We start from the raw sequence: 27,425 nt of genomic DNA, 5'->3' as shown, positions 1-27,425 counted from the left end.
CTGTTCCCCTCATTGTAGCTGGGATGCTCTGTGTTAGATACTCTGGTTCCCTATGCCTCACCTACCGCCAGGTCCCGCTAGGAGAAGTGCTTCTTCCTGTCTTCCAGGCTCACCTCCTTAACCAGGTACCAGTCATGGACCAGTTCATGAATGATTATGTGGAGGAGGCCAATCGGGAGATCGAGAGGTACAACCGCGAGCTGGAGCAGCAGGAGTACCGTGACCTCTTTGAACAGAAGCCCTAAAGAAAGCTGGGCCTGTGCCCACCAGAGATGAATGAATGAATGGGTGTCCATCTTTCCTGAGGCCCCTCCTGAAGGGGCTGTCTCTGTCCTCCCTGGCCTGTGCCTGCCATAGTACATGTTGTCTTTGTTCTCTCTTCGCTCTGCATCCTGCAAGGCATTGTGTGTACCACTGAGTGGGGCTGTGCACAGGAGGAGCAGCTGGCACCTCCCTGTGGGCCAGCAGCTCCGGTGTCTGATAAAGACTCTCCCTTGGACTGCTGAACACCATGGGAGGCTGAGGAGAAAGAAGCCTTTGGCTTGCACAGTAGATGTGCTGGGATTCAAAGGACCTCTGGTTGCCTAAACAGTGGCCAGGCAGAGATCCACAATGCTTTCTGGATGAGAGAACTTTTGTGGGATGAATGGAAGCATGATCGGATGCTTTCTGGAAGTGTGAGGCTCCTGAGTTAATAGCAGCAGCATTCCCATGGGCCTGGTCCTAGAGCTCCCCGGTAGCATCACTTTGGTCTCTAATTCAGAGACAAGAGCAGGCCTGCTGCCCAAGCCCTGGCAGTGCCTCACCTCCCGGTCAAGGTGAATATCCTGCAACTGGTTGTCTTGGGCCCAAGGTCTAATCATTTGGCGGAAGGCTGTTGGTCTCTGACACCCAGCCTCCTCACCCCCGTCATGGAAGGCAATACATTTCAGAAAACCTCCCCTGAAACTGCCCCTGGATTTGTTTACTTGGTTCCTGAGGACCAGGAATTTCAAGAATTCAGATGTCCAAATTAGAATCCCCTCCAGTGGTTTTTTTTTTTTAATTGGACCATACAGCAGAGGTAAACTAATTTGCATCCCAAGACTGACCTTCCTAAGTTCACTAAAGGTGATGTCTACTAGGACTTGAGTGCCTCTGCTGCTTGGGCTATACGTGTTTTCTGAGTTTCATGGACTTTTTGCATGCCTTAGGAAGAAGCACATAGGTGAAGCCAGCATCGTGTTCTGTAATGTAGAGAGGCTTTTGAGGAAGGGCCCTGGCACAGTGGAGAGGTGAGGTGGATGGAGCACATGGGGTCGAGTGCCTGGTAATGGAGCTCTTGGTGCAAAAAGCAAAGTAATAATCAAGGCTTGTCAATAAAATATACTTGTATTATGAAAAAAATTGAAGCCAAACAAAGCAAATTACAAGTATCATTGGATAAAAAATCTTGCATTAAGAAAAGCTCGTGAGAAAGGCACATACGCTCCAATCCCAGCTCCAAGATACACTGGTGACAGGGCCCTCCTGTTGAGCTCCAGTCCGGAAATCCCTGACTTCTGGCTGGGGTTCAGTAGCATAGATCTTAAGTGCAATTGATTAATAAGCAATGAGTTACTACAGCTCCTTTATCTTCACCAAGCTCTTTTTAAAAACTAAAATTTGAGCTAGCAGCCTTATAAAGGGAAAGGGGGACCACAAAGCTATTTCATTTCCTTTGGGGGGCGGGGGGAACCACAGGCCATTTCATTTCCTGCAGGGTTACTGTGAAGTTTTCAGTGGAAGCTCTAGATCAAGAGCTCTGGCTGCTCTGGCCTGGCAGTCTGGCTGCTGCGCAAAAGCGTTTTTAAAGAGGGGTTGGGGCCACGCTATGTGGTGAACTTGGTTTCTGACCATTGTCCATAGAAATGTGCTTTCACCAGCCTGCCCCACTGCCCCATTCCTCTTACGAGGGAAAACTGATTACCTCAACTTGAATATAAAACTGTGGTTTTGAAGAAAAGGCAGAACATTCAGAAGTTCTTTGCCCCAAGAAGGCAAAGCTAGCTGAAGCCTCCAGTTAGATACTCCCTAGCCTACTGGGAGTCTGGAGGGGCCCAGCAACCACACACTGTGAGTTCTTTGAGGACTAGCAGGGGACCATGCTTCTCCTGTGCTGCTCCCTACAACCTGCCGTCTCTTGACTTTGACTGTGGAATTCAGCATCCCCTTGATTCATCTGGGTCCAAGAGTGTGCTCTGAGGCTATCTCCAGAGGAGAGCCATGATACTGCTGCAGCCTCTAATCTTGGACGTGGATAGGTATCAGGGGACCCAGCAGGGATTGTAGGGATCAGTTTCCAGGACAGGCAGAGTCCTCCAGGGGCTTACATGCTTTCTACCAGCGTTCCTGTTAGCAGCTTCAGTTTGATCACCGGAGTGAGTGTGAGAGTGGTGAGGTCACTGAGGTTATGGGTTGTTTGTTTTCATGTGGGAGCTCCCCTTCTTGACTGGAGGGAGGAAGCAAATACTGGAGGCAAGTTAGCCCCACCAAGCCCTCAGGCTTTTGACCTGAGGCCTGGGTACTAGCCCTTTAGGCTGTGATCAATACAAATGTCCCTCCTAAATCCTGTTAGGATTTTGGAGAATTTTTGCACAGTAATAAGCTCTGGCTTCTCAAAAGGGAAGAGTTCAACTCACAGACTGTAACTGTAAGTATTCCAGCCATGCTGCTGACTAGTTGGATAGCTGTACCTCAAAAAATTAGGTGGGAAGCGGCTTTCTCATTGTCCGTGGTCGAATACTAATGGAAGAGCTCGCTTACGTGCCAAAATTCACTTTTATACTAGTTTTTCAATGCTTTAATATTTGTAACTTAAATTTTAAAATTCATATTTACAAACACTACTATAACTTCAGTGAAACTGAATTGTGTGATTGAAGCTTTTTGCTTATTATAGTATTTATTACACTACTTAATTCAGTAAATATATAAAAGTAGCCTTCAATTTATTTTTATATTATTTTACATGTTTTTATCTGCAGTTGTGTCTGTGAATTTCCCTTGGAGATTAAGATATAACGCTAAGGACCAATAAACTCACTCAATAAGTTGCCTCTGTCCCTGCCTGTCCCCATGTCCCTGATATGGCTTTGGAGGGTGGAGCCCTGGGAACTGGATGGAGACTTTCTCAGTCTGGCTGGGATGTTCCTGGCTAGGACTGCTGAGAAGAGCCCTTGAAGCTCACACTTGGAATCCCCACAGAGGGTAAAACTCACATCACACAGTCACCCACCCTTATACACTTGAGGAGCCCCAGGAACTGGAGACGAGGTCCACAAAACTGACTGTCCCAAAGAAAAGTGCCCACCCCCACCTCCCAAGGGCTCCCTGCCCACGCCTCTCCACCTCCTGCTTTGTTTTTTTGCAAGGCTCAGGGTGGATCACGCTGGGCACATGGCTCCATCAATCATCTACACCCCCAGGCCCTCCACCCTCCTTTTTGTTGTTCTTTTCTCTCTTTTTTTCTTTTCTTTAACATTTATTTATTTATTATGTATACACTGTTCTGCCCCCATGTCTGCCCGCCAGAAGAGGGCACCAGATCTCATTACAGATTGTTGTGAGCCACCATGTGGTTGCTGGGAATTGAACTCAGGACCTTTGGAAGAGCAGCCAGTGCTCTTAACCGCTGAGCCATCTCTCCAGCCCTGTTCTTTTCTTTGAAATAGGATGTCCTGTAGCCCAGGCCGGCCTCAAACTTGCTATGTAACAGAGGCTGGCCTAGAACTCCTTATTGTTCTGTTCTCATAAGTAGTAGGTTTATAGGCATGTGTCATCATGCTTATTCACCCAACCCTGACCAACAGTGCCTTCACAGGTTGATCAGCTCCCTTTACAAGCTCTGTGGGCTTGCCCCTCACTCTCACTTTCTCAATTCGAGCCCCTAAGTCACCAACAGGCAGAGTAACTGGCACAGCAGTAGGGACACTGGCCTCATCTCGTTGAGTCTGGAAGAGCCTCTGGAGTGGGGCCGTGGAAGCACAGACTCTAAAGAGCTTCCAAAGTTGGCCCAAGTACTGGCAGCACTAGAGGAACACCAGGAACTGGCATGGGGTTGGGACCACATGGCCCCGGCCTCCCATGGCTCTCATCTGCCCTCTCATCCCCAAGGGAAAAGAGCTGACCGTAGAGGGACAGCTCTCCAGGCAGTCTGCTCCTTACAGCTACTGCTTCCTGTCATACCCACAGGACCTGAGGCAAAGGAAAGTGCCCCGGGGGCAGCTTTGGGCGATGGCCCAAAGAAGAGCTAAGGGCTGGCTTTCTAAAGCGGTGCAGAGGGCTGTAGCAGAGGGCTTGGGAGTTTAATGCCACAGCACACGGAAAGTCTGGTAGAGCGGGGGAAAGGGTCACAGCAGTAACCGTGCCCCCAAGTCTCCTGCCTCACATCTTGCAGACTAGAGGCCCAAGTTCCAGGAAGATTGGGTGGGAAGGAACGTAAGTGTCAGGGCTTGCTTCTAGGCCACCATTGCACATCTCCAGTAAGCCACTTCAAAGCTTAATTATGAGTCAGATACACCCGAGTGATTTTCATAAACATTGTTTTCTGATAGTCTTTTCTAGTACAAGTTATTAGGAAAGCAAGGGGTTTTTGTTTGTTTTTTTCATTGTGCTGATGATTATAATGACTTCTGACCAAGGAAAGGAAAACTTTAAAAACATTCTAAAGCTAGACAGGGTGGTACACACCTGTAATCCAAGTAACAGGGCCGGAGGGTCAGGAGTTTGAGGTCAGCCTTGGCTGTATGAGCCTTTGTCTTTACTACACTATGGCGGGAGGAGTTAGCAGACCAGACAAGTCATTGCACAAGACGTGTGTGCTTTCTGTTTTCATTTTCGTTTTTCAAGTGAGAGAACATAAAGTCGGGTGAGTAGGAGGGGAAGGGGGGAGAATATAATAAAATACATTGTATGAAACTCTCAGAATGGCTTAGTCTAAGGACCTCCGTTTGATCCCCAGAACTCAAGTTTTAAAATCTGGGCCGAAGAGGTGGCTCTTCGGCCATCTAGAGTATTAGGGAGAGATGGCTCCCGTTCCAGAGAACCTGGATTTGATCCCCAGCACCCACATAGCAGCTCTCAACCATTTGTAACTCCAGTTCCAGGAGATCCAACACCTCCTTCTGGCATCCACAGGCACCAGCCACACAAGTGATGCACAGATACACATGCAGACAAAACACTCAAAAGACATAAAAAATAAAAGAATTAAATCTGGGTGTCGTGGCACGTGCTTAGAACACCAGCTCTGGGAGATGGAGCCAGCCAGTCAGCCAGCCTAGCCGACTTGGCAAGTTCCAGGAGGTAAGAGACTATCGGGCTCGGCACTGATGAACTTGACAGAGGAAGGCGGTCCCCTGGCCTGTGTGGGGTATTCTCTTACACTCTGAATGTACGTCACGGTGATTGGTTTACTAAAGAAGCTGACTGGCCTAGAGCCAGGCAGAGTAAGGTTAGGTGAGAGAGACAAATGGAGAATGATGGGAAGAAGGGCAGAGCTGAGGTGTCTTGAACAGATGAAGAGAAGCAAGATGAGCATGCCGTACTGAGAGAAGGTACCAAGCCACCTGGCAAAGCATAGATGAGAAATATGAGTTAATTTAAATGTAAGAGTTCGCTAGTAACAAGCCCGCGCTATTGGCCGAGGGTTTATACTTAATATTCAGCCTCCATGTCAGTTACTTGGGAACTGTTGGGCGGGAAAGAAACGTTCTCCAACTGGCCTGCACACACATGCATGCACATGAGCACAGACACATCAAAAAATAATTCTCAGGCTAGGGTTGCAGCTTAGTTGATAAGAGTACTAGCCTAGCATGCAAGAAGTCCTGGGTCCCACCCTTAACACTGAATAAATAGGGTATAGTGGCACACACTTGTAATCCCAGCACTTGGGTGGCAGAGGAAGGTAGACCAGGACTTCAAGGTTATCCTCCACAGCACAGAGTTTAAAACCAATCTGGGCCACGTGAGACCCTGTCTCAAAACATAATAGCGAGGACTGTTAGAGATGGTTCAGTGGTTAAGAGCACTTGTTGCTCTTGCAGAAGACCCAGGTTCAAATCCCAGCACCAACATGATGGCTCACAAGCATCTAACCAGTCCCAGGGGATCCAACGCTCTCTTCTCATTTCTACAGGCACCAGGCATCAACATGGTGGAGATACACATGTAGGCAAACACACGCAATAAATACAAAAATAATTGTTAGTATTCTGCACATTAAAATTAGCCAGGCATGGTGGCACATGCCTTTAATTCCAGCACTTGGGAGGCACAAGTAAGTGGATCTCTGAGTTGAAGGCCAGTTTCATCTAGATAGCGAGTTCCAGCCTGCCAGGGTCTTATAGGCCTGGGTCAAACAATTCACCACCACCCCACAAATAGAGAAAAGGCCACCACTACTTGACTTTGTAATTCACTTGTACACCCAGTGCACCAGTGTCCTGGGGGAGCCTACTGGACAATCTTTTTCCCTTTAAAACAGACTTATCTGGGGGAGGCAGGGGCCTCTGCTGCTCCAGGTGGGGGGTGGTAACAAGTGTACCAAACAGAGCCATTTTGCAGGGACCGTTGATGACAAGACAGTGACCAGATAAAGCCAAGGGGATGACTTGAAGGTAAAAGTGGAAAAAGCCCAAATGGAAAAAAACACTATGTTCTGAAACAATGCCAGACATGTTTCATCCTCCAAAAATCTGAAGAAAAATAAATGTGTTGATCAACAAGTTATTCTCCTCTCCCTCTTCAAGGACTCTCTGAATTGCTAAATTGATCAGATCGGCTTAAAACAGATGGTGTGAGGCGCAGAGATTTTTATATTTCATCCTGTAAGTGAAAATCCGCAAAGGGGAAAAGAACCAAGCTGACAGTCTGAGTGTGCTACCCCACAGTGACTGCTGCTTTTCCTGTGTCAGTAAAGAAGCTGAAGTTTTTCCTTCTCATTGTTTCACGTTTTGAGAAATTGCATCTCTGAAGTTTCATGCCCGGGTGAATGTACAAATAATAGAGAAACAGGACCACAGGAAAAAGGAAAGATGGATTGATAAGGCAGACTTTCCGTTTGAGACGAAATCTTCATGGAATTTTCTAGCTGAAAAGACTCATTTCCGGGGACTGGGGAGACAGACAGGTCAGCCGGTAATACGTTTGCTTTGCAAGCACGGGGGACCAGGTTCTCTCCAGAGCACCCACGTAAAAAACAAATCCTATCTTGGACTGGTAACCCACTGTTGACTGGGAAGTGGAGGCAGCCAGATTCTGACCAGCTAAGCACCCTAGCTTAACTGGTGACCTCAGGTACCAATAAGAGACCTTTCTCAAAGGCAAGGTAGACAGCACTTCAGTTTCAACAGGCAAGGTTGACCTCTGGCCTCCGTGCTTGTCACTGTCCACATAAGTGCCTGTCTTTGTAAGTGCACATCCACAAATCCCCCTCACGCACACACACAAATCTCCACTTTAACATTTTTGTTTCTGTTTATTTTAGTTCTTGTTTGTTTTTTCAAGACAGGGTTTCTCTGTGTGGCCCTGGCTGTCCTGGAACTCACTCTGTAGACCAGGCTGGCCTCGAACTCAGAGATCCACCTGCCTCTGCCTCCCTGAGTGCTGGGATTAAAGGCCTGTGCCTCCATGCCTGCCGACACTGTTTCTGAGACAGGGTTTCACGTATTTCGGGATGGTGCCAGACTCTGTGTAGGTAAAGATGATCCTAAACTTGCTTATCCTTCTGCCTCTGCCTGGGGTACAGCTGGCAAGCTGTACCTAAGTGGAAGTGAAGGAATCATTGGCTTGAAATACCACCAGGTATGACAGGTGTAGGCCAGAACTGGCTTCATCTTTGTTTAGACTCTTTCCCTAACAAGCCATTTAGACATAAAAGCCCAACATGAGACTGAATATGCATATAGGGAGACACTGACGGGTATTCAAAACATCAGTTCATTACGCATCTTTTATTCCCACGCTGTGCCCTTGCAGGACAAACATACAGACCTGCTGTCAGGTGCTCACATGTAGCCAGGGAGATGGAACCAGACAACAGGTAGAAAGAATGAATGGCAGTGTTCCCACCCAGGGACCAAGAGAGTCTGCCAGGGAAGGCAGGAGTTTAACTTGAGGAGGTAAGATGAACGAAAAGTCTCTGAGGCTTGAAGAGTGAATGGGTCATGTCAAAGCTCCTGAGGCTTCGAGGCAGGAAGGAGCCGGTCATGGTGGAGGGTCTGTGGCAGTCCCTGCAGGTAGAGTAACATCCCCAGGAGCAGGTGGTGTAGGATGAGGCTGGGGACCGGCTGCAGCCGGCTTGTAGAACAGCCCCACTTCCCCAGGCCACCAGTGAGGGAAGCCACCAGAAGGAAAAGTGGCTGACAGAGGGACAGGAGCATGCTGGGTAGACGGCCACAGAGTAGACATGGCTGGAGCTGCAAATGGGCCCAATTCAAGCTGTTTTGAAAAGGCAGCATGTGCTCCTGGATCTGATTGGGAGTTCGGTGACTTTGTGGTTTGAAGGAGCTGCGTGCCTGTCTCAGAAGGCAGTTCTCGAGTCAGTCCCCCCACACACACCTCTACGTGGGCTCCAGGGACTGACCCCAGGTCACCAGGCTTGCATGGCAAGCCCCTCTACACAACGAGCCTTCTCGAAGCTGTCCCCCCCCCCCTTATTTATGAAAGCTCTTTATTCTTTGGAGAGACGCATGTGCCAGGGGGCATGTGGAGGGTCAAGGGCGACTTGAGAGAGTAGGCTCCGTCCTTCCACGTGTGGGCTCCTGGGATTGAATTCAAGTTGTTAGGCTTGGCAAGAGCCTCTACCTGCCGAGTCACATTGTATTTTTTGACCTATTTTTATTTTATGTGTATAAATGTGTTGCCTGCATATTACATACATGCGCTGTGTGTGCCTCTAGAGGTCAGGATGGTGCCAGACTCTGTGTAGGTAAAGATGATCCTAAACTTGCTAATCCTTCTGCCTCTGCCTTTGCCTGGGGTACAGGCATCAGAAGTGGTGTTACAAGTAGTCGTGAGCCACCATGTGGGTGCTGAGAACCAAACCCAGGCCCCCTACAAGAGCAGTAAGTGTTCTTAACTAGTGAGCAGTCTCTCCACCCTTATGCTTTGTTGGTTTTGGTTTGTTTGTTATTTTTGTTGTTGTTGTTTTATAATTTAGCTTTATTTTATGTGCATTGATTGGTATGAATGAAGCAGGACCCCTGGACCTGGAGTTACAGACAGTTGTGAACTGCCACGTGGGTGCTGGGAATTGAACCTGGGTCCTCTAGAAGAACAACAATCAGTGCTCTTACCCACTGAGCCATCTCTCTAGCCCCCTGTTTGTTTGTTTTTTTAAAGATAAGATCTCACTATGTAGTTCTGGCTGGCCTGGAACTTGCTCTGTAGACCAGGCTGGCCTCAAACTTAGAGAGATCCGCCTGCCTCTGCCTCCCGAGTGCTGGGATTAAAGGCATGTGCTACCACATCTGTCTTTGTTGGTTTATTGTGGTTTTTTGAGACAGGGTTTCTCTGTGTAGCCCTGGCTGTCCACTCACTTCTGTAGACCAGGCTGGCCTCAAACTCAGAGAAATCTGCCTGCCCCTGCCTCCCAAGTGCTGGGGTTAAAGGTGAGCCCCACCGCTGCCTGGTTGGTTTTATTTTTTTCTAATGAAATACTAAATGGTTGCTTCTCACCCCAGATTCTAAAAGTGGCAACGGGCAGGCAGAGCTTAAGGTGCTTGGAAAGTCATTAGACACTGCCTAGAACGCAGTGACGTCAGAGGCTGGGGCGGGGTATGAGAATGTGTGTGCGTATTTTGGGGTCCCTCAGCCTGCCTGCTCATATCATCACCCAGTGAGGCAAAGGCAGGAAGACTTTAGCATCTGTTTGTCCACAGCCTCGGGTCTGCTCATCAGAGGGCAGGTGGGAAAGCCTTAAGGAAACCGGTCTTGACACACGGCCTCAGGCTGAAGCGGGAAAGGTCAGAGCCTCAGTTTCTCTGAATCAGAGTCAGGTGCAGAGGGGGTCACAGGCATGCACGGGGGCAATGCGTCCCTTTCTCCTCAGGAGAGTTGGGGAAGTTGTTCCCCCTCCAGTCTCCAGAGGTTTCCTGGAATAGCAGGATTAGAACAACCAGGTATTGGGAGAGAGTGCCTGGGGTGAAAGATGGATCCAGGCCCCGGGCCTGCCATCCTACCTGGTTGGTTCTTCAGCTTTCCTGAACCCCCATCCTGCAACTCCACGAGCGAGCGTCTATAGGGCTGGAGCTCCAGTGAGAAGATACCCAGAGGAGGTCCTATGGATAGGTGGAGCGACATGGCCTGCGGCTTCTCCTCCCAGGGCTTGCTTCACCCCAACAAAAGCAGCATGAGGCTCTCCCTGAGTCATCGGGGTTCTGGGAGCGGGGGATCCTGGAATAGCGTGCGTGTGAGAAGTGGAGACTTCCATGCCCTCCACACTTTCGCTCCTAATACCAGCCTGGCTCATCATACCTATCAATATACAAATCCCCGCAACACTCCAAATGCCTCCCTGCCCTGCATGCCCCCTTTCACGGTAGAGCGACATTTATGAGAACGCTGTGCTGAGCCTATCGCGGAGGGGCAGAGGGGTGGCTGGAGAATGGTGCTTTGCTTAGGTGTGTGCTCCAGAGTCAGGCCTCGTACCGTAGAATCACTTACTTGCAAGCCACGAAGATTCGGGCGGGGGTGGTGGGGGGCTGGAGTGGGGTGAGGGAAAAGAGGTGCTCCTCGTACTTGCCAGAACTCACCACAACCCGCTCTCCAGAGACCAGGCCGCCTCTTACTTAACCTGAGAGAGGGATGAGGAACCCAGGGCGGGCGCCGGCAGGAGGAGCGGGGGCGGCTTAGGGCGCTAGCCCACGGGCAAGTGCACAAAGCAGCGTGGGCGGGGGTTGGGGACCGCCCTGGCGGCGGGGGGCGCGGCAAGGGCGGGTTGGGGCGGCTCTGAAGCCCGCGGGCGTGGCTGGCAGTGGCGCTGGGCGAAGGTGGGGGCGGAGTCCCGCCACGCTTTTAAAGCGGACGCGCGGGGACCTTCGGGGCGCGATCGAGTAGTGCGGTGGGGGCTGCTCCGACGCTTGCGAGTCCCTCCCGGGCCCGCGCTCCACGACGCCTGGGCCTGCGCACGCGAGCCGCCACCGATCGGGAGCAGACCTCGCGGGTGAGGGCGCGACCTCGGCTGGAAGCGGCCTTCCGCCGCACGGTTAGGACCGCGGCGCGGCTCGCGACCGTGTCACCGGCTCCCCTCCGCGAGCCCGCCCGGAACGCCCGGAACGGCGGAGTCCCGGGTGAGAAGCCCGGGCCGCGGCCACCAGGCAGGCGTGTGTTCCAGCGCAGACCCGGGGGTCCGAGAGGCTGTGCCGGCTTCGCGCCTCCGGCGGCAGGGTTCCACCGAAGGCGGCCCGGGTCCCCGGTGCTCGCGGCAAGGGGCGGCCGGGCACGCCGTGGGCATCCCGTTGTTACTTGTTCTGCGTTCGCCGTCTAGACACACCTTCAGTGCTTGAATGAAAGATAACGTAACCGGCGACGCGGAGGGTGGGGAACTAGGAAGTGGGCAGGGCGGCGCTTGCGAGTGCGCGCCACCGCCTGGAGTCACCCACCAGAGCCGGGTTTGGCCGGCGGCTCACCTGCTCCTGGGTGTGGTTTGTTCTCCTCCGCTACCTCCCCTAGTGCCTCCGAATCCTGCCCATCCCCTCATTCTCAGGGTCCGCGAGTGTGGACCACGTCCCTTTCTCGTATGCGGCCCCTCCAGTGAGTCCTTCCTCGCACAAACATCCGGATAGTACCTCAAACCTCAGTGTGTTCTGCATACCCACTCCGCCCCTTCTTTCTGGGTCAATGGCTCCTCTTTGGCGGCCCAGGACCACGGTGACGCCATGGGATGGAGGCAGTTGCTGGGTCGGTCCCCCAGGCGGACCCCCTGACGATTGGGGAGGACGGGAAAATTGCTCCGGAGATGGGCATGTGTGGCCTCTGGGACCAGGGCAGATCTGAGGAGAGGCTCATGGACACTCCCTCACCCCAAAGTGCTGGGCGTGGCGGGTTCTAGCTGCTTCCTTCCAGAGCTGTCTGGATTCGGTTCAGTCAGAGATGCTCGGGTTAATGAGCTGAGTACTGATGACGATTTAGTGATGAAATGACCTGAGAAAGCACCCTTCGCGCCCTTCACATACCTAGTCAGTCCCTAGTAGACGGACTAAGGGATTAGCACCCTAAATGAAGACTGGCCTCCCCAGATACTGCAGGGTCCCCTCCGTAGTACTCGGACCCCTGCCTCTTGGCCTGATATGCGTTCCTAGGAAGGATAAGGAGTCAGCAGGGGTGGGGTGGGCTGAGTTGAAGAGGGTACAGGAGACTGTCCGGGGGTGGTCCATGGGGCTGGTGTCAATTCTTTGGCTTTCCTTGTAGAAGACTGTCCTTTGGCCATGTCACAGAATGGACACCTTGAGGACTCCAGTGAATACTTCTCAGGTGTGTATCTAGAAAGCTTCCATGATCAGAACTCTCTAGGGAACTCAACCCATTCGTCTGCCAACAAGTACGCGGCAGAAGCCACTTGTGTAGCCCCGTGGAGTGGTTAGCGCCCTTCTGGAGGCTGTGTGGCTTGCTGGGTGGGCAGCTGATAGGCGTGCTGAAGTCCTGGGTGGGCAGATGGCTAGCCACACCATTTGCTGTTTTCTCCTGTGGTCCCCTGTTCCGGGGCCCTGCGTGTCTGGCCAGCTTTAGGCTAGACTACATGCTATGCACGCTTTGACTGTCCCCATTTAACCCCGGAGAGAGAGGCTGCAGTTTTCCCTGCTTCAACTGCTCCAGCTTCTTCCCTGCATTTGGGTCCATGCTGCCTATCTGTGTCTGCCCAAGGTTTCTTTGTGTTTTGTTTTGTTTTTTAATTTGGTTTTGTACGAGAAAAAAAAAATCACACGTAGCCTAGGTTGGCCTAAAACTCCCTATGTAGCCAAATATGAGCTTGAGTTTCCCATTACCGGCTGGACAGTGGTGGCGCACGCCTTTGATCGCAGCACTCAGGAGGCAGAGCCAGGAGGATCTCTGTGAGTTCGAGGCCAGCCTGGTCTACAGAACTAGAGCCAGGACAGGCACCAAAACTACACATAGAAAACCCTGTCTCGAAAAACAAACAAACAAACAAAAAGATTACAAGCTTTCACCTCCAGGCCGGGTTTATAGGGTACTGGGGCTTGAACTCTGGGTTTCACACATTAGGCACATACTCTACACACACTGGGCTGCATCCCCAGCTCTCCTGTGTTGTTCAGTGGTACAGTGTTTAGGCATCCTGGTGACGTGTTTTCACCCAGGTGCCCAGGGCAGGAGGACTCATTGTGTCGAGGTGCTGGCTGGCAGCTGAGCTTTGTAGCTATGCTCTGGAGAATGGCGTGGTAACCTGCAAAGACCTAAGGGGTCGGCGAGCCAAGGCTAAGAAAAGATAGAGCTCCAGGTAGAGAAGGAAATACTGGATTGAGAATGGCTGCAGAAACAAAACTGAGCCTGGCTGGTGGGTCTCATGTAGCCCAGGCTGGCCTCTGGCTCACCATGTAGCTGAGGATAACTGAACTTTGGATCCTCTTGGCTCTTTAACAGGGCTGTGCTACCTGGCTCTCCTCCCCAGCCCAAGTAGTTTTAAATAAGGCAGGCTTGCATTAAGGAGGGTGTTTACCATGTCCTCCACAGTAAAGGCAAGGAGGATGATTTTTTGGCTCCGTAGTCCCCGGCCTGGAGATGGGGTGGGGTGATCATCAGGTCGTGAGCTCAGGATATCGAGGTACAAGGCCTGGGATGTGCAAAGGAAGCTGAAGGGCAGGAGTGGAAGTGAGTCAGGGTAAGTCACTGGCTGGCAGGTGTGGACATGCCACTGACCTGTCCCTGTCCCTGTCCCTGTGCAGGTGTTTGTCAGTGGCTAGTGGGGTCTGGCTTACAAAGGCCTCTTTCCTAAAAGTGTCCCCAAATGTGGAGCTACAGGTCGGTCTGAGAGAGATTCTGGCTGGGCTGACAAAGAGGTCGAGCTCTAGGAAGAGCGTGCCAAATGAGCCTGAGGACGGCCCTGAAGGGAGAGACACTTAGCTAGCTTATAGAACAAGAGTGGGCATGCCTATGGCCCTAGCTATCTGGCCCAGGGAGAGATGGAGAGAGTCTGAGACTGGCCTAGAGGAAGGATAACAGGCTGGCTCAGGCTGTGATTTTTTCAGGGCTGCAGGGAAAAGAGACATTTGCATGTTAGGGTGGTGGAAGCCTGCAGGAGTGACTGCAACTCCTGTGCTCAGGAGTTCCTGCTGCAGTTTGGAAGGGGCGTGGTGGGAACCCGACTAAGGAGACCTTCTATCTTCTGGCTGGTTCGCAGGCTTTCTTGCCTCCTGGGTATTTTCAACTGCTGAACTGAGTCTCAGCCTTGATGCTCTTCCCTCAGTCTCACCTGCCCTCCCTGGGAGGAGAGACTGGAAGCCCTGTACCAGTGAGGCAGGGGTGGGGTGGGAGCGCGGGTCATTTGGATCTGTAGCAACTTCACCTTCCCTGGGGTTCTCAGCCTGAGAACTCTGAAAGAAAGCAGTCTTTTGTTTATTTTTCACACACACACACACACACACACACACACACAGACACACACACACACAGACACACACACACACACAGACACACACACGTTCAGTACATGGTTTTTCAAGACAGAGTTTCGCTTTGTAGCCCTGGCTGTCCTGGAACTCACTCCGTAGACCACCTGCCTGCTGCCTCCTGAGTGGTGGGGTTAAAGGTGTGTGCCACCACTGCCCTCCGCACGGCAATACAGACTTTTTATTTGAGCGTGTGTTTGTGTAAGTGCTTATGTGTATGAGGCTAGAAGACAATGTCGGGTCCCTTGGAGCTGCAGTTAGAAGCGTTTGTGAGCTACCCAGCACTGGTGTCGGATCAGGATCTGAACTCCTGTTCTCGTGACTAAGCAGCATGTGCTTAACCACTGACCCATCTCATAAGCCCCACTTTTTTATATTTTGAAATGTAGCCCAGGTTGGCCTGGAACTCATGCAGTCTTTCTGCCTCAGTTTTCCAAGTGCTGGGCTCTACAGGAATGAGCCACTTGCTCAAAGTTGGATGTGTTTGTTTGTTTGGTTTGGTTTTTTTGCAACAGGGTTTCTTTGTGTAACAGCCCTGGCTGTCTTGGAACTCGCTCTGTAGACCAGGCTGGCCTTGAACTCACAGAGATCTGCCTGCCTCTGTCTCCTGAGTTCTGGGATTAAAGGTGTGCGGCGTTGCCTTAAAGTTGTTTTTGTTTGTTGGTTTTGTTTTCCTGTTTAGACTGGGCCTCATTGTGTAGCCCAAGCTAGCCTTAAACTCTTGATGTTTCTGCCTCAGCCTCCTGAGTTCTACATTATAGGCATGTGCTGGCCTCCAACTCTACATGTAGACCAGGCTGCCCTTGAACTCACAGAGATCTGTCTGCCTCTGTTTGCCAAATGCTAGGATTAAATTTAAGCTGAAGGGTCAGAATGATACAGTTACAGCAGAGCCCTGGTTCTTAAAGCTGAAAAAATGAGCCGGGCGGTGGTGGCGCACGCCTTTAATCCCAGCACTCGGGAGGCAGAGCCAGGCGGATCTCTGTGAGTTCGAGGCCAGCCTGGGCTACCGAGTGAGTTCCAGGAGAGGCGCAAAGCTACACAGAGAAACCCTGTCTCGAAAAACCAAAAAAAAAAAAAAAAAAAAAAAAAAAAGCTGAAAAAATGGAGAAACCTTGTCTCGGGCGGGGGAGGGGGGAGCTGAAAAATGGTACAGAAGATCACTGGGCAGGGCCTTCAGCTCTGTGTGCCGGCTGTCTGGGCCAGGCAGGACCAGCATTTCTGCTTCTGTTAACCAAAGCTCTCTCCTTGACTGGTGGAAGGCCTCTTACCATCAGGGATGCACTCAGGAGATGGAGCAGAAGTACCCATGCCGGGGACTTAGAACCTACCTTATGATGTGTAGCACTGATAGATGGTCTCTCCCGGTGACAGCGGCAGCTCTGGGCTACTTCAGGAATGACACGGATGATACCCCTGAAGTTCGGGAAGACAGCCTGGGGGACGAGGTCTTTGACACCGTCAACTCCTCCATCGTGTCTGGCGAGAGCATCCGGTTTTTTGTCAATGTCAACCTCGAGGTGCAGCCCTCCAAATCTGGTATGGGGACTTGAGGTGGCCCTGCGCTGCTAAGGAGCCCTGAAGAGCTGGGGCAGCATCCTGAGCTTTCTTCCCGTTCCTCTAGACTTAGAAGCTGCAGCTGGTGGCTGTGTGCTCCTACACACCTCCCGCAAGGTGAGGCCCATCCTGCAGGGCTGTGCTGGGTCTCCAGGTAGGGTTTAAGAGAGCTGATTCCTCTATATCTGCCACGCTGTCCCCATGTTCCTGGGCATTCCTCTCATACTAGCCCAAGCCCGAACCTTCTCTCCTAGATATATTGTTCCTGGTGGGCAGGGACATTCATAGACCATTATGGAGGGCATGTGGGGGCAAGAGAGACAATGGTCTAACTCAGAGGCTGTGTGGTCTGCACTTGGCATCCCTACAGTATCTGAAGTTAAAGAACTTTGAGGAGGAGGTCCGTGCACACCGGGACCTGGATGGCTTCTTGGCCCAGGCCAGCATCATCCTGAACGAGACAGCTACCTCCCTGGATGACGTGCTTCGGACCATGCTGAACCGCTTCGCCCAGGACCCCAACCACGCGGAACCTGACTGTGACCTGGACCTGCTCATGGCCAAGCTCTTTACAGACGCGGGGGCCCCCATGGAGAGTAAAGGTGAGGCCCTCTCCCTGCCCTGGCACGTGACAGTGTGGCTGGGGCAGCTGACTCTCCTGTGTCCCTTCCTCCGTCCTTAGTCCACCTGCTGTCAGACACCATCCAGGGAGTCACCGCCACTGTCAGAGGGGTACAGTACCAGCAGTCATGGCTCTGCATCATGTGAGTTACCATCCTACCCCCACACCTGGTCCCCTGCCGTTACCCTGGCGCTAGCCAGGTGTCTCATGTCCCTGCAGAGACAAGTAACACAACTGTGGTGGCACCTCCAGTTTGGGACAAGAGGATAGAGGCACTCTGTCCTAGTTGATCTTGTTTTTTTTTTTTTTTTAAATGTGTGTGGGTATTGTGTGTCCATGTATATATGAGCACCACATCCATGCCACAGACACCAGAGTTCCTGATGTGCTATTAGCTACCAGGTGGATGCTGGGACTTGAACTCTGCTCCCCTGCGAGAGCAGCCAGTGCTCTTTACGGCCAAGCCATCTCTCCAGCCCCCATGCGGTCTTTTTGTTTTCCCCTGGTAGCCTCCGTTGCAGGCTCCGCAGGGTGGCGGCAGCCTCCGCACCTGAGGGTGGCAGCTGTCCTTTTCCTCTCCTCTGTCACCCAGCTGCACCATGAAGGCCCTGCAGAAGAGGCATGTGTGCATCAGCCGCCTGGTTCGACCACAGAACTGGGGGGAGAACTCCTGTGAGGTCCGCTTTGTCATTCTGGTGCTGGCCCCGCCCAAGATGGTGAGTGTCGGGCTCCAGGTTGCCCTGCCGTTACCTTGGAAACATCTCTCCTGGCTTCTCATCCCTGCTCTTCCTCTCTATCCGATGTTTATTAGAGATGCTTTTGCCAAGTCCCTGTGCATCTGAAATTTCCCTGGAAATGCTCAAAAAGTTGGCTTTCTTACTGAAAAGAAATGCTTTTTTACAATGCCAAATTCAGGCGGCTGGCAGGGTAGATTGGTGGTGGCAAGGCGTGGACTCAGCATGTCCAAGGCTGTGGATTCAAGTCCCAATATAATGACTACGTGCATTGGGCCATTTTTTGTTTGTTTGGTTGGTTGGTTTTGGTTTTGGTTTTGGTTTTTTTGAGACAGGGTTTCCTCTGTGTAGCTTTGCGCCTTTCCTGAAACTCACTCGGTAGCCCAGGCTGGCCTCGAACTCACAGAGATCCGCCTGGCTCTGCCTCCCGAGTGCTGGGATTAAAGGCGTGCACCACCACCGCCCGGCTGCGTTGGGCCATTCTTTGGCTGCCTTCCCACCGGTATTCCTCCTTCATGATTTGCTGGACAAGGACCCGCTGCGCTCCTTGGGCCTTATGCTACCTGGGCAAGGATACCTCGCTCTTTTTGGTTTTTTGTTTGTTTGTTTGCTGTTCTTTTTTTTTTTTTTTTTGTGTGTGTGTGTGTGTGTGTGTGTGTGTGTGTGTGTGTGTGTGTGTGTTTTGTTTTTTGAGACAGGGTTTCTCTGTGTAACCTTGGCTCTCCTGGAACTTGCTCTGTAGACTAGCCTGGCCTCAAACTCATGGAGGTCTGCCTCTGCCTCCCGAGTGCTGGGATTAAAGGTGTGCGCTACCACCACCACCCGGGCTGGATACCCTGCTTTTATGGAAGCTGTAGCTGGTCCAGTCTAGGAGTTTTCTCAATAAGGCAAAAGGTTTAAAATCCTGAATAGGGAACTGTAATTCTCTGCCCAAAGCTGTGGAAGGGCCTTAATATTTAAGCTTTCATTAGCTACTGCACTGTTTGTCCCCAAGGCTGGGGATGGACCCCAGGGCCCTCATGTACACATGAGGGCAGGTGCTCTATCACTGACCCACACCTCTACCCTCCTTTAGTTCTTTAAAACAGACTGGTGGCTGGCCTTGAACTCTGTATCCTTCTGCCTTCCCAGTGCTGGTTTTACAGGCCTTCTCCACAACATCCCTTTTCGTTAGCTTTTTTTTTTTTTTTTTTTTTTTTTTGGTTTTTCGAGACAGGGTTTCTCTGTGTAGCTTTGCGCCTTTCCTGGAACTCACTTGGTAGCCCAGGCTGGCCTCGAACTCACAGAGATCCGCCTGGCTCTGCCTCCCGAGTGCTGGGATTAAAGGCGTGCGCCACCACCGCCCGGCTCGTTAGCTTTTTGATAACTGCCTGACTCTGGTGCGGGATACCTTCTCCGGATTCTCTGGGTACTACTTCCCTGCCAGTAGTCTTATAGATATGCTGCGCATCATGAGTTAGAGGGAGTGGCAGCCGGCAGTGTGGCCAGAACAGCTGGAAGGGGCAATAGCCTTAGTACCCGTATCACTTGAGGCAAGTCAGGCTGCACCCAGCGTGGAGTTCCTGCTCAGGAACACCCAGTAGGCGCAGCTTGGGCTGCTGCCCTGAGTCTGAGAATTCAGAGACACGACTTGAAGGAGAGAAGGTCTACTTCAGCTCAGGGTTTCAGTCCGCGGCCGGCTCCACGGCTTTGGAGCAGAGCAGAATGTCGTGATGGGAAGTGCTATGATGAGGGAACAGAGCTGATGACCTCATGGCAACCAAAAGGCAGAGGGAACGAGGAGAGACTGTGTCTACGGCTCAGCGGCAGCAGGCTGCCAGAGCATACATGAGGCTCCGAGCTTGGTCCCCAGCATCTCCCCAAAAGTGGGGGAAAGGTCCTGGGAAATGATTCCCTCTTCTAAGGAGCACTTCCCAACAACCTGCTTCCTCAGACCAAGGCCCACATTCTCGTTTCCACCCCTTCTCAGTAATGCCATGAAATTTTAATGTCAGTGCATGAATCCATCAATGAGGTCGGAGCCCTCAGAACCCAGTTACCTCCCCATGATTAGACCCATCAGCTGGGGGTCAACTGTCTTTAGGGGGACACTTCATATCTAACTCCTAACATTTGACCATGGTCAGGTAAGAGAATAAGGTGTGATGGGCCTGGATCCCCTTTCAACGTCAGACAAGCCAACAGACATCAGGAATGTGTTTTGTATCGGTAACCTTATGGAGAGCCTGCTCCAAGGCCGCCTCCAGGGTAATGCAAGAAAATCCACGGAGGCAGCCAGGGTTTAGGAAAACTTCTTATGTATCGGAGGGCTAGACCTTTTCTATCTGAGGGGGAAATAAGGAAACACACGCTTTCTGATGATAACGTTCTCTTTTACTTCAACTTAAGAATGGTCTCTGGCCGGGCGGTGGTGGCGCACGCCTTTAATCCCAGCACTCGGGAGGCAGAGCCAGGCGGATCTCTGTGAGTTCGAGGCCAGCCTGGTCTCCAAAGCGAGTTCCAGGAAAGGCGCAAAGCTACACAGAGAAACCCTGTCTCGAAAAACAAAAAAAAAAAGAATGGTCTCTGACTCTTTCCACACAGCTACATATCTTTACATACGTATGTATTTTTCACATGGCTACACATCTTTCTTTTACATACATTTCTCTTCTACATCTCTTTTCTATACAGCTTCATCTTCTTTGTCTCCACACGGCTACAAATCTCCACCCAGCCACAGCTAAACATCTCATTTACACAGCTCTGTCACCATACAGCGCTTTCTACAGTTCCCGGGCACAGCTCCTCTGTGTAGCAGCAGCTCTTTCACACAGCTCTCTCTCACACTCACTCACACGCCTTCTTTTACATTATGCACTCACTCTTTACTCACTCTTTCCCCCACTCACTTCCTCACACTTCTCTCATGATTCTTCTTCATCTCTCACTCAGCAATACACACACACACACACACACACACACACACACACACACACACACACACACTTCACTCACATTCTGCAGCAGTTCTACACAGCCATCTCTCCACACCACCGCTGCTCTCCCACAGCCAAACTCTGGACAATTGTAAGTTACGTTTTCAGGGCCCTACCCATTCTCAATACACAAGATAAGTCACGTAGCTTCTCTTAGGCTGGTTATGTCACACTGACCCATGCACGCAGCTCTAAGTTGGTGAGGGGTCCCAGACAGTAAACAATTGGCTGAACCTTGAGCCGTCGGGGTCCATGGCAGAAAGAGAGCTGCTGCAGGGAGCTATATCTCAGTGTAAACAGCCTGGCCTTGCTTTAGCAATAAACAAAACCTGGGAATTAGTCTTTGTGTATTTTCTGCAAGGACAGTTTAGTCTGTTTTGAATTTGTTCTGAAGTCTAAAATTAGCTGTCTTTGAGACTGAGAATAGTGTTACTTTCCTGTGTCAGTGAAGAAGAATATCCTGGTATTATTTCTATACATCAGAATTAATACAGCTTACACAGAACTCCTAACCTGATCATCCACAGCTATACGTATGCCCAAAGATGTAAAACACACAGCCAATGGACTGTGGAAGGAAGCCCACAGCCGTTCTTATAGGGAGGTCTAATGGTGCACCTGAGAAAGTCACAGACAGAAAACAACCAGTTTCCACAGCCAGTGACCCCACGACTTTGCCAGGTGGGGCTCCCCATCAGGGAGTTTTATGTCTGGTGGGTCGACTTGTCAAACGCTAGTTGTCACCTGCTGTATACACCCACGGCCCTTGGCAGTTTTGCTCCATGTGGTTTCATGTTTGTGCTCAAACCCTTTTCTTGCTCAGGACAATGTTAATGTCTCAGTTCGAAGAAAAATACTAAGCCAGGCATGGTGACTGGTCTGTAACCCCAAGACTTGGGAAGCTGAGGTAGGAAGAATGCCATAGTTCTAGACCAGCCTGGTCTACAGAATGTGACCTTATCTCAAACAAACAAACAAGAAAGAAAAACACTAGCTGGAGAGATGGTTCAGTGGTTAAGAGCACTGACTGCTCTTCCAGCACCCACATGGCAGCTTATAACTGTCTGTAACTCCAGTTGCAGAGGATCTGACACCTCCACACAGGCATACATGCAGGCAAAACACCAATGCACATAAGATATGAATAAATAAATTATTTTAAAATGTTAAAATGGAGCCAGGCAGTAGTGGTGCACACCTTTGGTCCCAGAACTCGGGAGGCAGAGCCAGGTGGATCTCTGTGAGTTTGAAGCCAGCCTGGTCTACAGAGTGAGATCCAGGACAGGCAGGGCTATGCACAGAGAAACCCTGTCTGGAAAAACCAAATAAAAAAGGTAAAAAGGGGCTGGAGAGATGGCTCAGAGGTTAAGAGCACCGACTGTTCTTCCAGAGGTCCTGAGGTCCTGAGTTCAATTCCCAGCACCCATATGGTGGCTTACAACCATCTGTAATGAGATCTGGTACCCTCTTCTGTGTACATAATAAATAAATAAATCTTTAAAAAAAAAAAAAAAAAAAAAAAAAAAAAAAAAAAAAGGTAAAAAGGAAAAAGGAAACCATGAGATCCACAGCAGCTCCCAGTAGGAATAGTGGCAAGGTGCATCCATGTCTGAGCTTAGGGAAACAGGACCTGCTGCCGGTTGCCTGTGCGTGATGGCACTCGGCAAAGACAGGCTTTCCCCTGCTACCGGAGCTGGGGGTGTAACCGTACCCCCTTCTGTTCCCAGAAAAGCACCAAGACTGCGATGGAGGTGGCACGCACCTTTGCCACCATGTTCTCGGACATCACCTTCCGCCAGAAGCTCCTCAAGACCCGCACAGAGGAGGAATTCAAGGAGGCTCTGGTGCACCAAAGACAGCTGCTCACCATGATGCCAAGAGCCAAGGGCCACAGCATGAGCTCCCTCCATACTCACAAACACCATCAGGTACAGAATAGAGGTGGGGTGTGGTGGCAGGGGCGCGGGTCAACCAGAACTAACACATTCTGCCCTTTCTCCCAGCCCCCCAAGTGCAAGGACTTTTTCCCTTTTGGAAAGGGCATCTGGGTGGACATCATGCACAGGTTCCCGGTGTACCCACTGGACTTCACCGATGGTAGGTGCCCAGCCAGACCTCAGCCTTTCAGGCCATGAGGCCAGTGCGCGTGTCCTGCGTCTGCAGCAAATGCTGTCTGTCCTGCATTCCTAGGCCTCATCGGGAAAGGCAAGACTGTGGGCAAATACGTCACCACCACGCTTTTCCTCTATTTTGCCTGCCTCCTGCCAACGATTGCTTTTGGATCCCTCAATGATGAGAACACGAACGGAGCCATCGGTGAGGGGCTCGGGGGCAGTAGGGATGTGCCAGGCAGGACCCTGGGCTGGGGTGACCCCTGAACTTACCACCTCCACAGATGTGCAGAAGACCATAGCTGGGCAGAGCATCGGAGGCCTCTTGTATGCACTCTTCTCTGGGCAGCCACTGGTAATACTGCTGACAACCGCGCCCCTGGCCATCTACATCCAGGGTACAGTGGGGTTGAAATGGGAGATGGTGCCAAGGCCCTGGAGCCCATCCCAGCCCTGACTGCACATCCTGCCCCTTGTCTGCAGTGATCCGAGTCATCTGCGATGACTACAACCTGGACTTCAACTCCTTCTATGCATGGACGGGCCTGTGGAACAGTTTCTTCCTCGCGCTTTATGCCTTCCTCAACCTCAGCCTGCTTATGAATCTCTTTAAGAGGTGACTAGTCCTGGGCTGCAGTGTCTGGGGGTGTGGGTCAGCCTCATGCCAAGGCCTTATAACCCCAGAATAGATAGTGTGCTCTCCGTAGGCCAAGGTGGACTTATTGAGAGTGGGGGAGCACTCTTTGATGGCGATGGTCCATACAAGAGCTCAGGGAAACCTTTTCTTTAAATACTGCCCCCCAATGCACACACACACACACACACACACACACACACACACACACACATCTTGAGGCATATCACCTCTTTGCAGGTCAACAGAGGAAATCATTGCCCTCTTCATTTCCATCACGTTTGTGCTGGATGCCGTCAAGGGCATGGTCAAAAGTGAGTACAAGTCAGGTGTGGCGGCACACACCTTTAATCCTATCACTCGGGAGGCAGAGGCAGGCGGATCTCTGAGTTTGAGGACAGCTAAGGCTGTATCGTGAGACCCTATCTCAAAAACAAAACAAAACAAAACTGAGTGCAGACCCAGAGAGGGGCCTGCTTGGGGTGGGAGGGCTCTCAACTGTGCTTGACAGGGCAGAGGAGGAGGTGTCCAGCTAAGGCTGTTCTTCCTGTGGCAGAGGTGCTGGAGGAGCTGTGGCTGGCACAGCAGCAGCACCATGCGGTGATGAAGGGGAAGAGCTTCTCCAGGCAAAGCCAGAGAGGGGACAGAGGCACTGGGCCAGGCAGGGCACGGTGTCAGCTACAGCAGAGGCAGTAGCAGACTTGGGAGACAAAGGGTAGACAGACGGACGGACGGACGGACGGACAGGCGGTTCCTGGTTGACTGAGAAGGCCAGAGCTCTCTCCTATTCCCCTTGTTTCCCCTTAGAAGCTCTCTCCCATTATGGCCCCTTTCCTTCCCTTCAGTATCCCCACCTCCCTTAGGACACCCCTCCACCCTATATCAATAAGGAAGCTAGGCTCCAACCTCCCAGATCCCAGATGGCTTAGGCCTGTTGGCTCGTCCCACAGTCTTCTGGAAGTACTACTATGGTCACCACTACCACACAAAAAGAACTTCATCCTTGGCAAGCTTGTTGGGCGTTGGCAGAAGCCCCAACACCAGCCTCCACAGTGCGCCCAACACCAGCCTCTGGGACAGCACCATAGAGATGGCCACAGCCAGCAGCCCCAGCAGCACACACTCGGGCCAGGCCACGGCAGTCCTCAGCCTCCTCATCATGCTGGGCACACTCTGGCTAGGCTACACCCTCTACCAGTTCAAGAAAAGGTAAGGGGGCACCTTTGGATCCCAGTACTTGGGAGGCAGAGGCAGGAGGATCTCCAGTTTGAAGCCGCCTAGGTTATACAGACTCTAGCTCAGGACCCCCTGAAAAGAAACGAGGGGGCCCCCGGGTGGGAGGCACGGGCCAGCCAGCACCCCCCCGGCCCCGCTGATGCACCCATCGTCTCCAGCCCCTACCTGCACCCATGTGTGCGTGAGACCCTGTCTGACTGTGCCCTGCCCATCGCCGTGCTCGCCTTCTCCCTCATCAGTTCCTATGGCTTCCAGGACATTGAGAGTGAGTTGGAACGGGCGGAGGAGCTGGGGGTGGCATGGCATGGCCTCGCTCCCTGGGAACAGTGGGCCAAGCCTGTCCCCTATTGCAGTGAGCAAGTTCAGATACAACCCCAGCGAGAGCCTCTTTGAGATGGCACAGATCCGCTCTCTGTCCTTCAAGGCCATCAGCAGCGCCATGGGTCTTGGTTTCCTGCTCTCCTTGCTTTTCTTCATTGAGCAGAACCTGGTGGCTGCCCTGGTCAATGCACCAGAGAACAGGTACTGGGGGCTGTGGGAGGAGGGGCAGGGTCCCGGACTTCTGACAGCCAACAGGACTCTGTCCATGTGTGCCCGTCTCTGTCAGGCTGGTGAAGGGCACTGCCTATCACTGGGACCTCCTGTTACTCGCCATCATCAATACGGGGCTGTCTCTATTCGGGCTACCCTGGATCCACGCCGCCTACCCCCACTCCCCGCTGCATGTGCGGGCACTGGCCTTAGTGGAGGAACGTGTGGAAAATGGGCACATTTATGAAACGTGAGTATGAGTGGTCCCTGGGGTCCTAGGGCAAGCGCCAGGTAGACCTGAAGGTCAGAGGGGGACAACCTTGGGCTCCATGTGACGTAGGAAAGGATGTGGCTTAGAGATAAGGGCTCAGAGGCAGTAGCGCCCTAGCTAGACCCACACGTAGCCCTGTGCTCCGGCCCCGCAGGATAGTGAATGTTAAGGAGACCCGGCTGACCGCGCTGGGCGCCAGTGTCCTGGTGGGTCTCTCGCTGCTGCTGCTGCCCTTCCCCCTGCAGTGGATCCCCAAGCCTGTGCTCTATGGGCTCTTCCTCTACATTGCGCTCACCTCCCTGGATGGCAACCAGCTCTTCTCTCGTGTGGCCCTGCTGCTCAAGGAGCAGGTAGGTGCCAGGGCCCGGGAGAGGGTGTGGGAACACAGCCACCCCTGACTTCCTGGTTGCTGCTGCCCACAGACATCATACCCACCCACACACTACGTCCGGAGAGTGCCCCAAAGGAAGATCCACTACTTCACAGGCCTGCAGATTCTGCAGCTGCTGCTGCTCTGTGCCTTCGGCATGAGCTCCCTGCCCTACATGAAGATGGTCTTCCCTCTCATCATGATTGCCATGATTCCGATCCGGTATGACCAGGCTGGGTGGCTGTCAGGAGGGTGCAGCCCGCTGCTGGGCTCAGTGGGTACCTGCTATGACCATCTACCACTCAGTTTGCCTCTCCCTCTGTTCTGCAGTTACAATCTGCTACCCCGAATCATTGAAGCCAAGTACTTGGATGTCATGGATGCTGAGCACAGACCCTGACCAGGGCCACCTTCCCCATCCTTTCAGGCCTGCTCTGTGGCAGTGCAAGGGGAGGTGTGAGCCGCCTGTGGCTCTGGCCCGTCCTCATTGTGGCCTAAAGCCCCGGGGCATTGTGGTTTCCAGTGGTGTGTGCTCACCCCATTAACCTTTAGTTTAGGGTCAGGGACATTGCCAGGGTGGAGCTAAGAAAAGTAGATTTTCTTTTGATAAAAGAGTTGATGCCCAGGAGAGAGCCCATTTCCTTGATTGTATAAGGAACTTGCTGTGTGCACATTAGTGAATAAAAGTCTTGTTTCTATGCAATCAAAGTCTTGTTTCTGTGCTCCAACATGCTACCTCCATCTTTGCTGCTCTCCCAGACTTGGGGACAGAAAACACGCCCCCTGGGAGGAGAATAAAAGGCCGATGTTTGTTGAGTACCATCTATATGCCGTCATCTCCACCAGCCCAACTGTGAGACGCAGACAAAGTAGACTTTTGTGTCATCCTGTTGAGAGGCTCCTGCAAGGGATGTTTTCTGGGAACAAAGACCCAGAGGAGACAGGGTTTGGGTACAGCAGGGTGCGGTGTGGTGAACAGAGTGGCTTCAGGATATGGCTAGGGGCGAGGACAGGGCGCCCTGTACGTGCCAGTGTGTGATTTGGAGAGAACTGGGCGACGGGCTGATTAGTCTGATGGAGGAAGAAGATGCCATACTTCCAGCTTAATCACTTGGCATTGTTGCTAAAATTCCTTCCCGGGGGAGACTAAGCCACTCCTACCCCTTTCCCTAAGGTCCCAACGACAGTTTATTGTTCTTCCTTACAGAGACTAGGTGAGGGGTTACTTAGAGTGGGGTGCTCCCCCTCAAAGGCCATATGGGAAGTCTTTACCTAGCAGGGATGATGACTTTCCCAGAGTCACCGATGGAGCCTCTCTCCACTAGTCCCTCCTGCGTATACTCCACCCCTAGCCCAGGCTACGTCTTAGGGTGAAGTTGGGTATGAGTGGTAGAGGGTGCTGGATACTCGGGTGAGGGTCTCCAGATCCCTGCACCTCTCTGGGAGGCTGTTAACAGTCAACAAGCCCAGCTGGGATGATCTTTTCCAAGTGGTGAACTGATCTCTCTTAGCAGTTGTTGGGCCTGGAGGACAGTCACAGAGTACTCGCCACGTCTTCCTCCAGCCCTTACATTCCTTCTTCGAGAGTCCCTGAGCCTGGGGCAGTGCTGGGGGTATGACAGAGATGCCTGACTATTCTCCAAAGTACCGAACCCTTGTGCCCTTCGGTCATTCCTCTGTCTCTGGAACACAGCTGTTGGCAAGTCTTGACAAAAGCAGGAACAGAAGAC

The 27,425-nt window shown here is 52.0% G+C and overlaps 2 protein-coding genes across 10 annotated transcripts in view; both read left to right on the top strand.

Moving 5' to 3' along the window:
* Positions 1-3,074, top strand: part of Dnaaf9 (dynein axonemal assembly factor 9) — a 143,062-nt gene extending 139,988 nt beyond the window's left edge. For all 3 annotated transcript variants that reach the window (XM_052724534.1, XM_052724533.1, XM_052724535.1), the window contains exon 37: positions 133-3,074. In XM_052724534.1, the coding sequence (XP_052580494.1) occupies positions 133-245 (113 nt within the window). In that variant the 3' untranslated portion in view covers positions 246-3,074. The remainder of the gene's footprint in view (positions 1-132) is intronic.
* A 127-nt stretch (positions 3,075-3,201) lies between these two features.
* On the top strand, positions 3,202-26,392 carry Slc4a11 (solute carrier family 4 member 11). 7 transcript variants are annotated; one of them, XM_052724539.1, is made up of 20 exons: positions 11,063-11,315; positions 12,436-12,498; positions 16,026-16,190; positions 16,276-16,325; positions 16,579-16,810; positions 16,891-16,972; positions 17,423-17,546; positions 22,270-22,470; positions 22,546-22,639; positions 22,733-22,858; positions 22,938-23,051; positions 23,137-23,269; positions 23,528-23,601; positions 24,238-24,496; positions 24,682-24,788; positions 24,877-25,045; positions 25,131-25,304; positions 25,480-25,675; positions 25,748-25,917; positions 26,026-26,392. In XM_052724539.1, the coding sequence occupies exons 2-20, from the start codon at positions 12,453-12,455 to the stop codon at positions 26,093-26,095; spliced, it is 2,586 nt and encodes an 861-aa protein (XP_052580499.1). In that variant the 5' UTR covers positions 11,063-11,315; positions 12,436-12,452; the 3' UTR covers positions 26,096-26,392. The 7 variants fall into 7 exon arrangements, with proteins under 7 accessions (XP_052580498.1, XP_052580496.1, XP_052580500.1 ...); XM_052724538.1 differs by lacking the exon at positions 11,063-11,315 and adding an exon at positions 3,202-9,989 and having other exon boundaries at positions 25,748-26,392; XM_052724536.1 differs by having other exon boundaries at positions 11,040-11,315; positions 25,748-26,392.
* The last annotated feature ends 1,033 nt before the right edge of the window (positions 26,393-27,425 follow it).

This window comes from Peromyscus californicus, unplaced genomic scaffold, assembly GCF_007827085.1.
Source record: "Peromyscus californicus insignis strain IS unplaced genomic scaffold, ASM782708v3 Scaffold_7__1_contigs__length_154581171, whole genome shotgun sequence".
Classification (NCBI taxonomy): Eukaryota; Metazoa; Chordata; class Mammalia; order Rodentia; family Cricetidae; genus Peromyscus; species Peromyscus californicus.
The sequence above is the reverse complement of the archived record's forward strand: the minus strand, read 5'-3'. Positions and strand labels throughout refer to the sequence as shown.

What these genes read in the sequence shown, in the direction of transcription:
- Slc4a11 (XM_052724538.1), top strand. Translation starts at nt 12,453, where the DNA reads ATGTCACAGAATGGACACCTTGAGGACTCCAGTGAATACTTCTCAG. An exon ending in TCCTACACACCTCCCGCAAG is followed by an intron (nt 16,326 to 16,578) that starts GTGAGGCCCATC and finishes GCATCCCTACAG; the next exon opens with TATCTGAAGTTAAAGAACTT. An exon ending in GTCAATGCACCAGAGAACAG is followed by an intron (nt 25,046 to 25,130) that starts GTACTGGGGGCT and finishes CGTCTCTGTCAG; the next exon opens with GCTGGTGAAGGGCACTGCCT.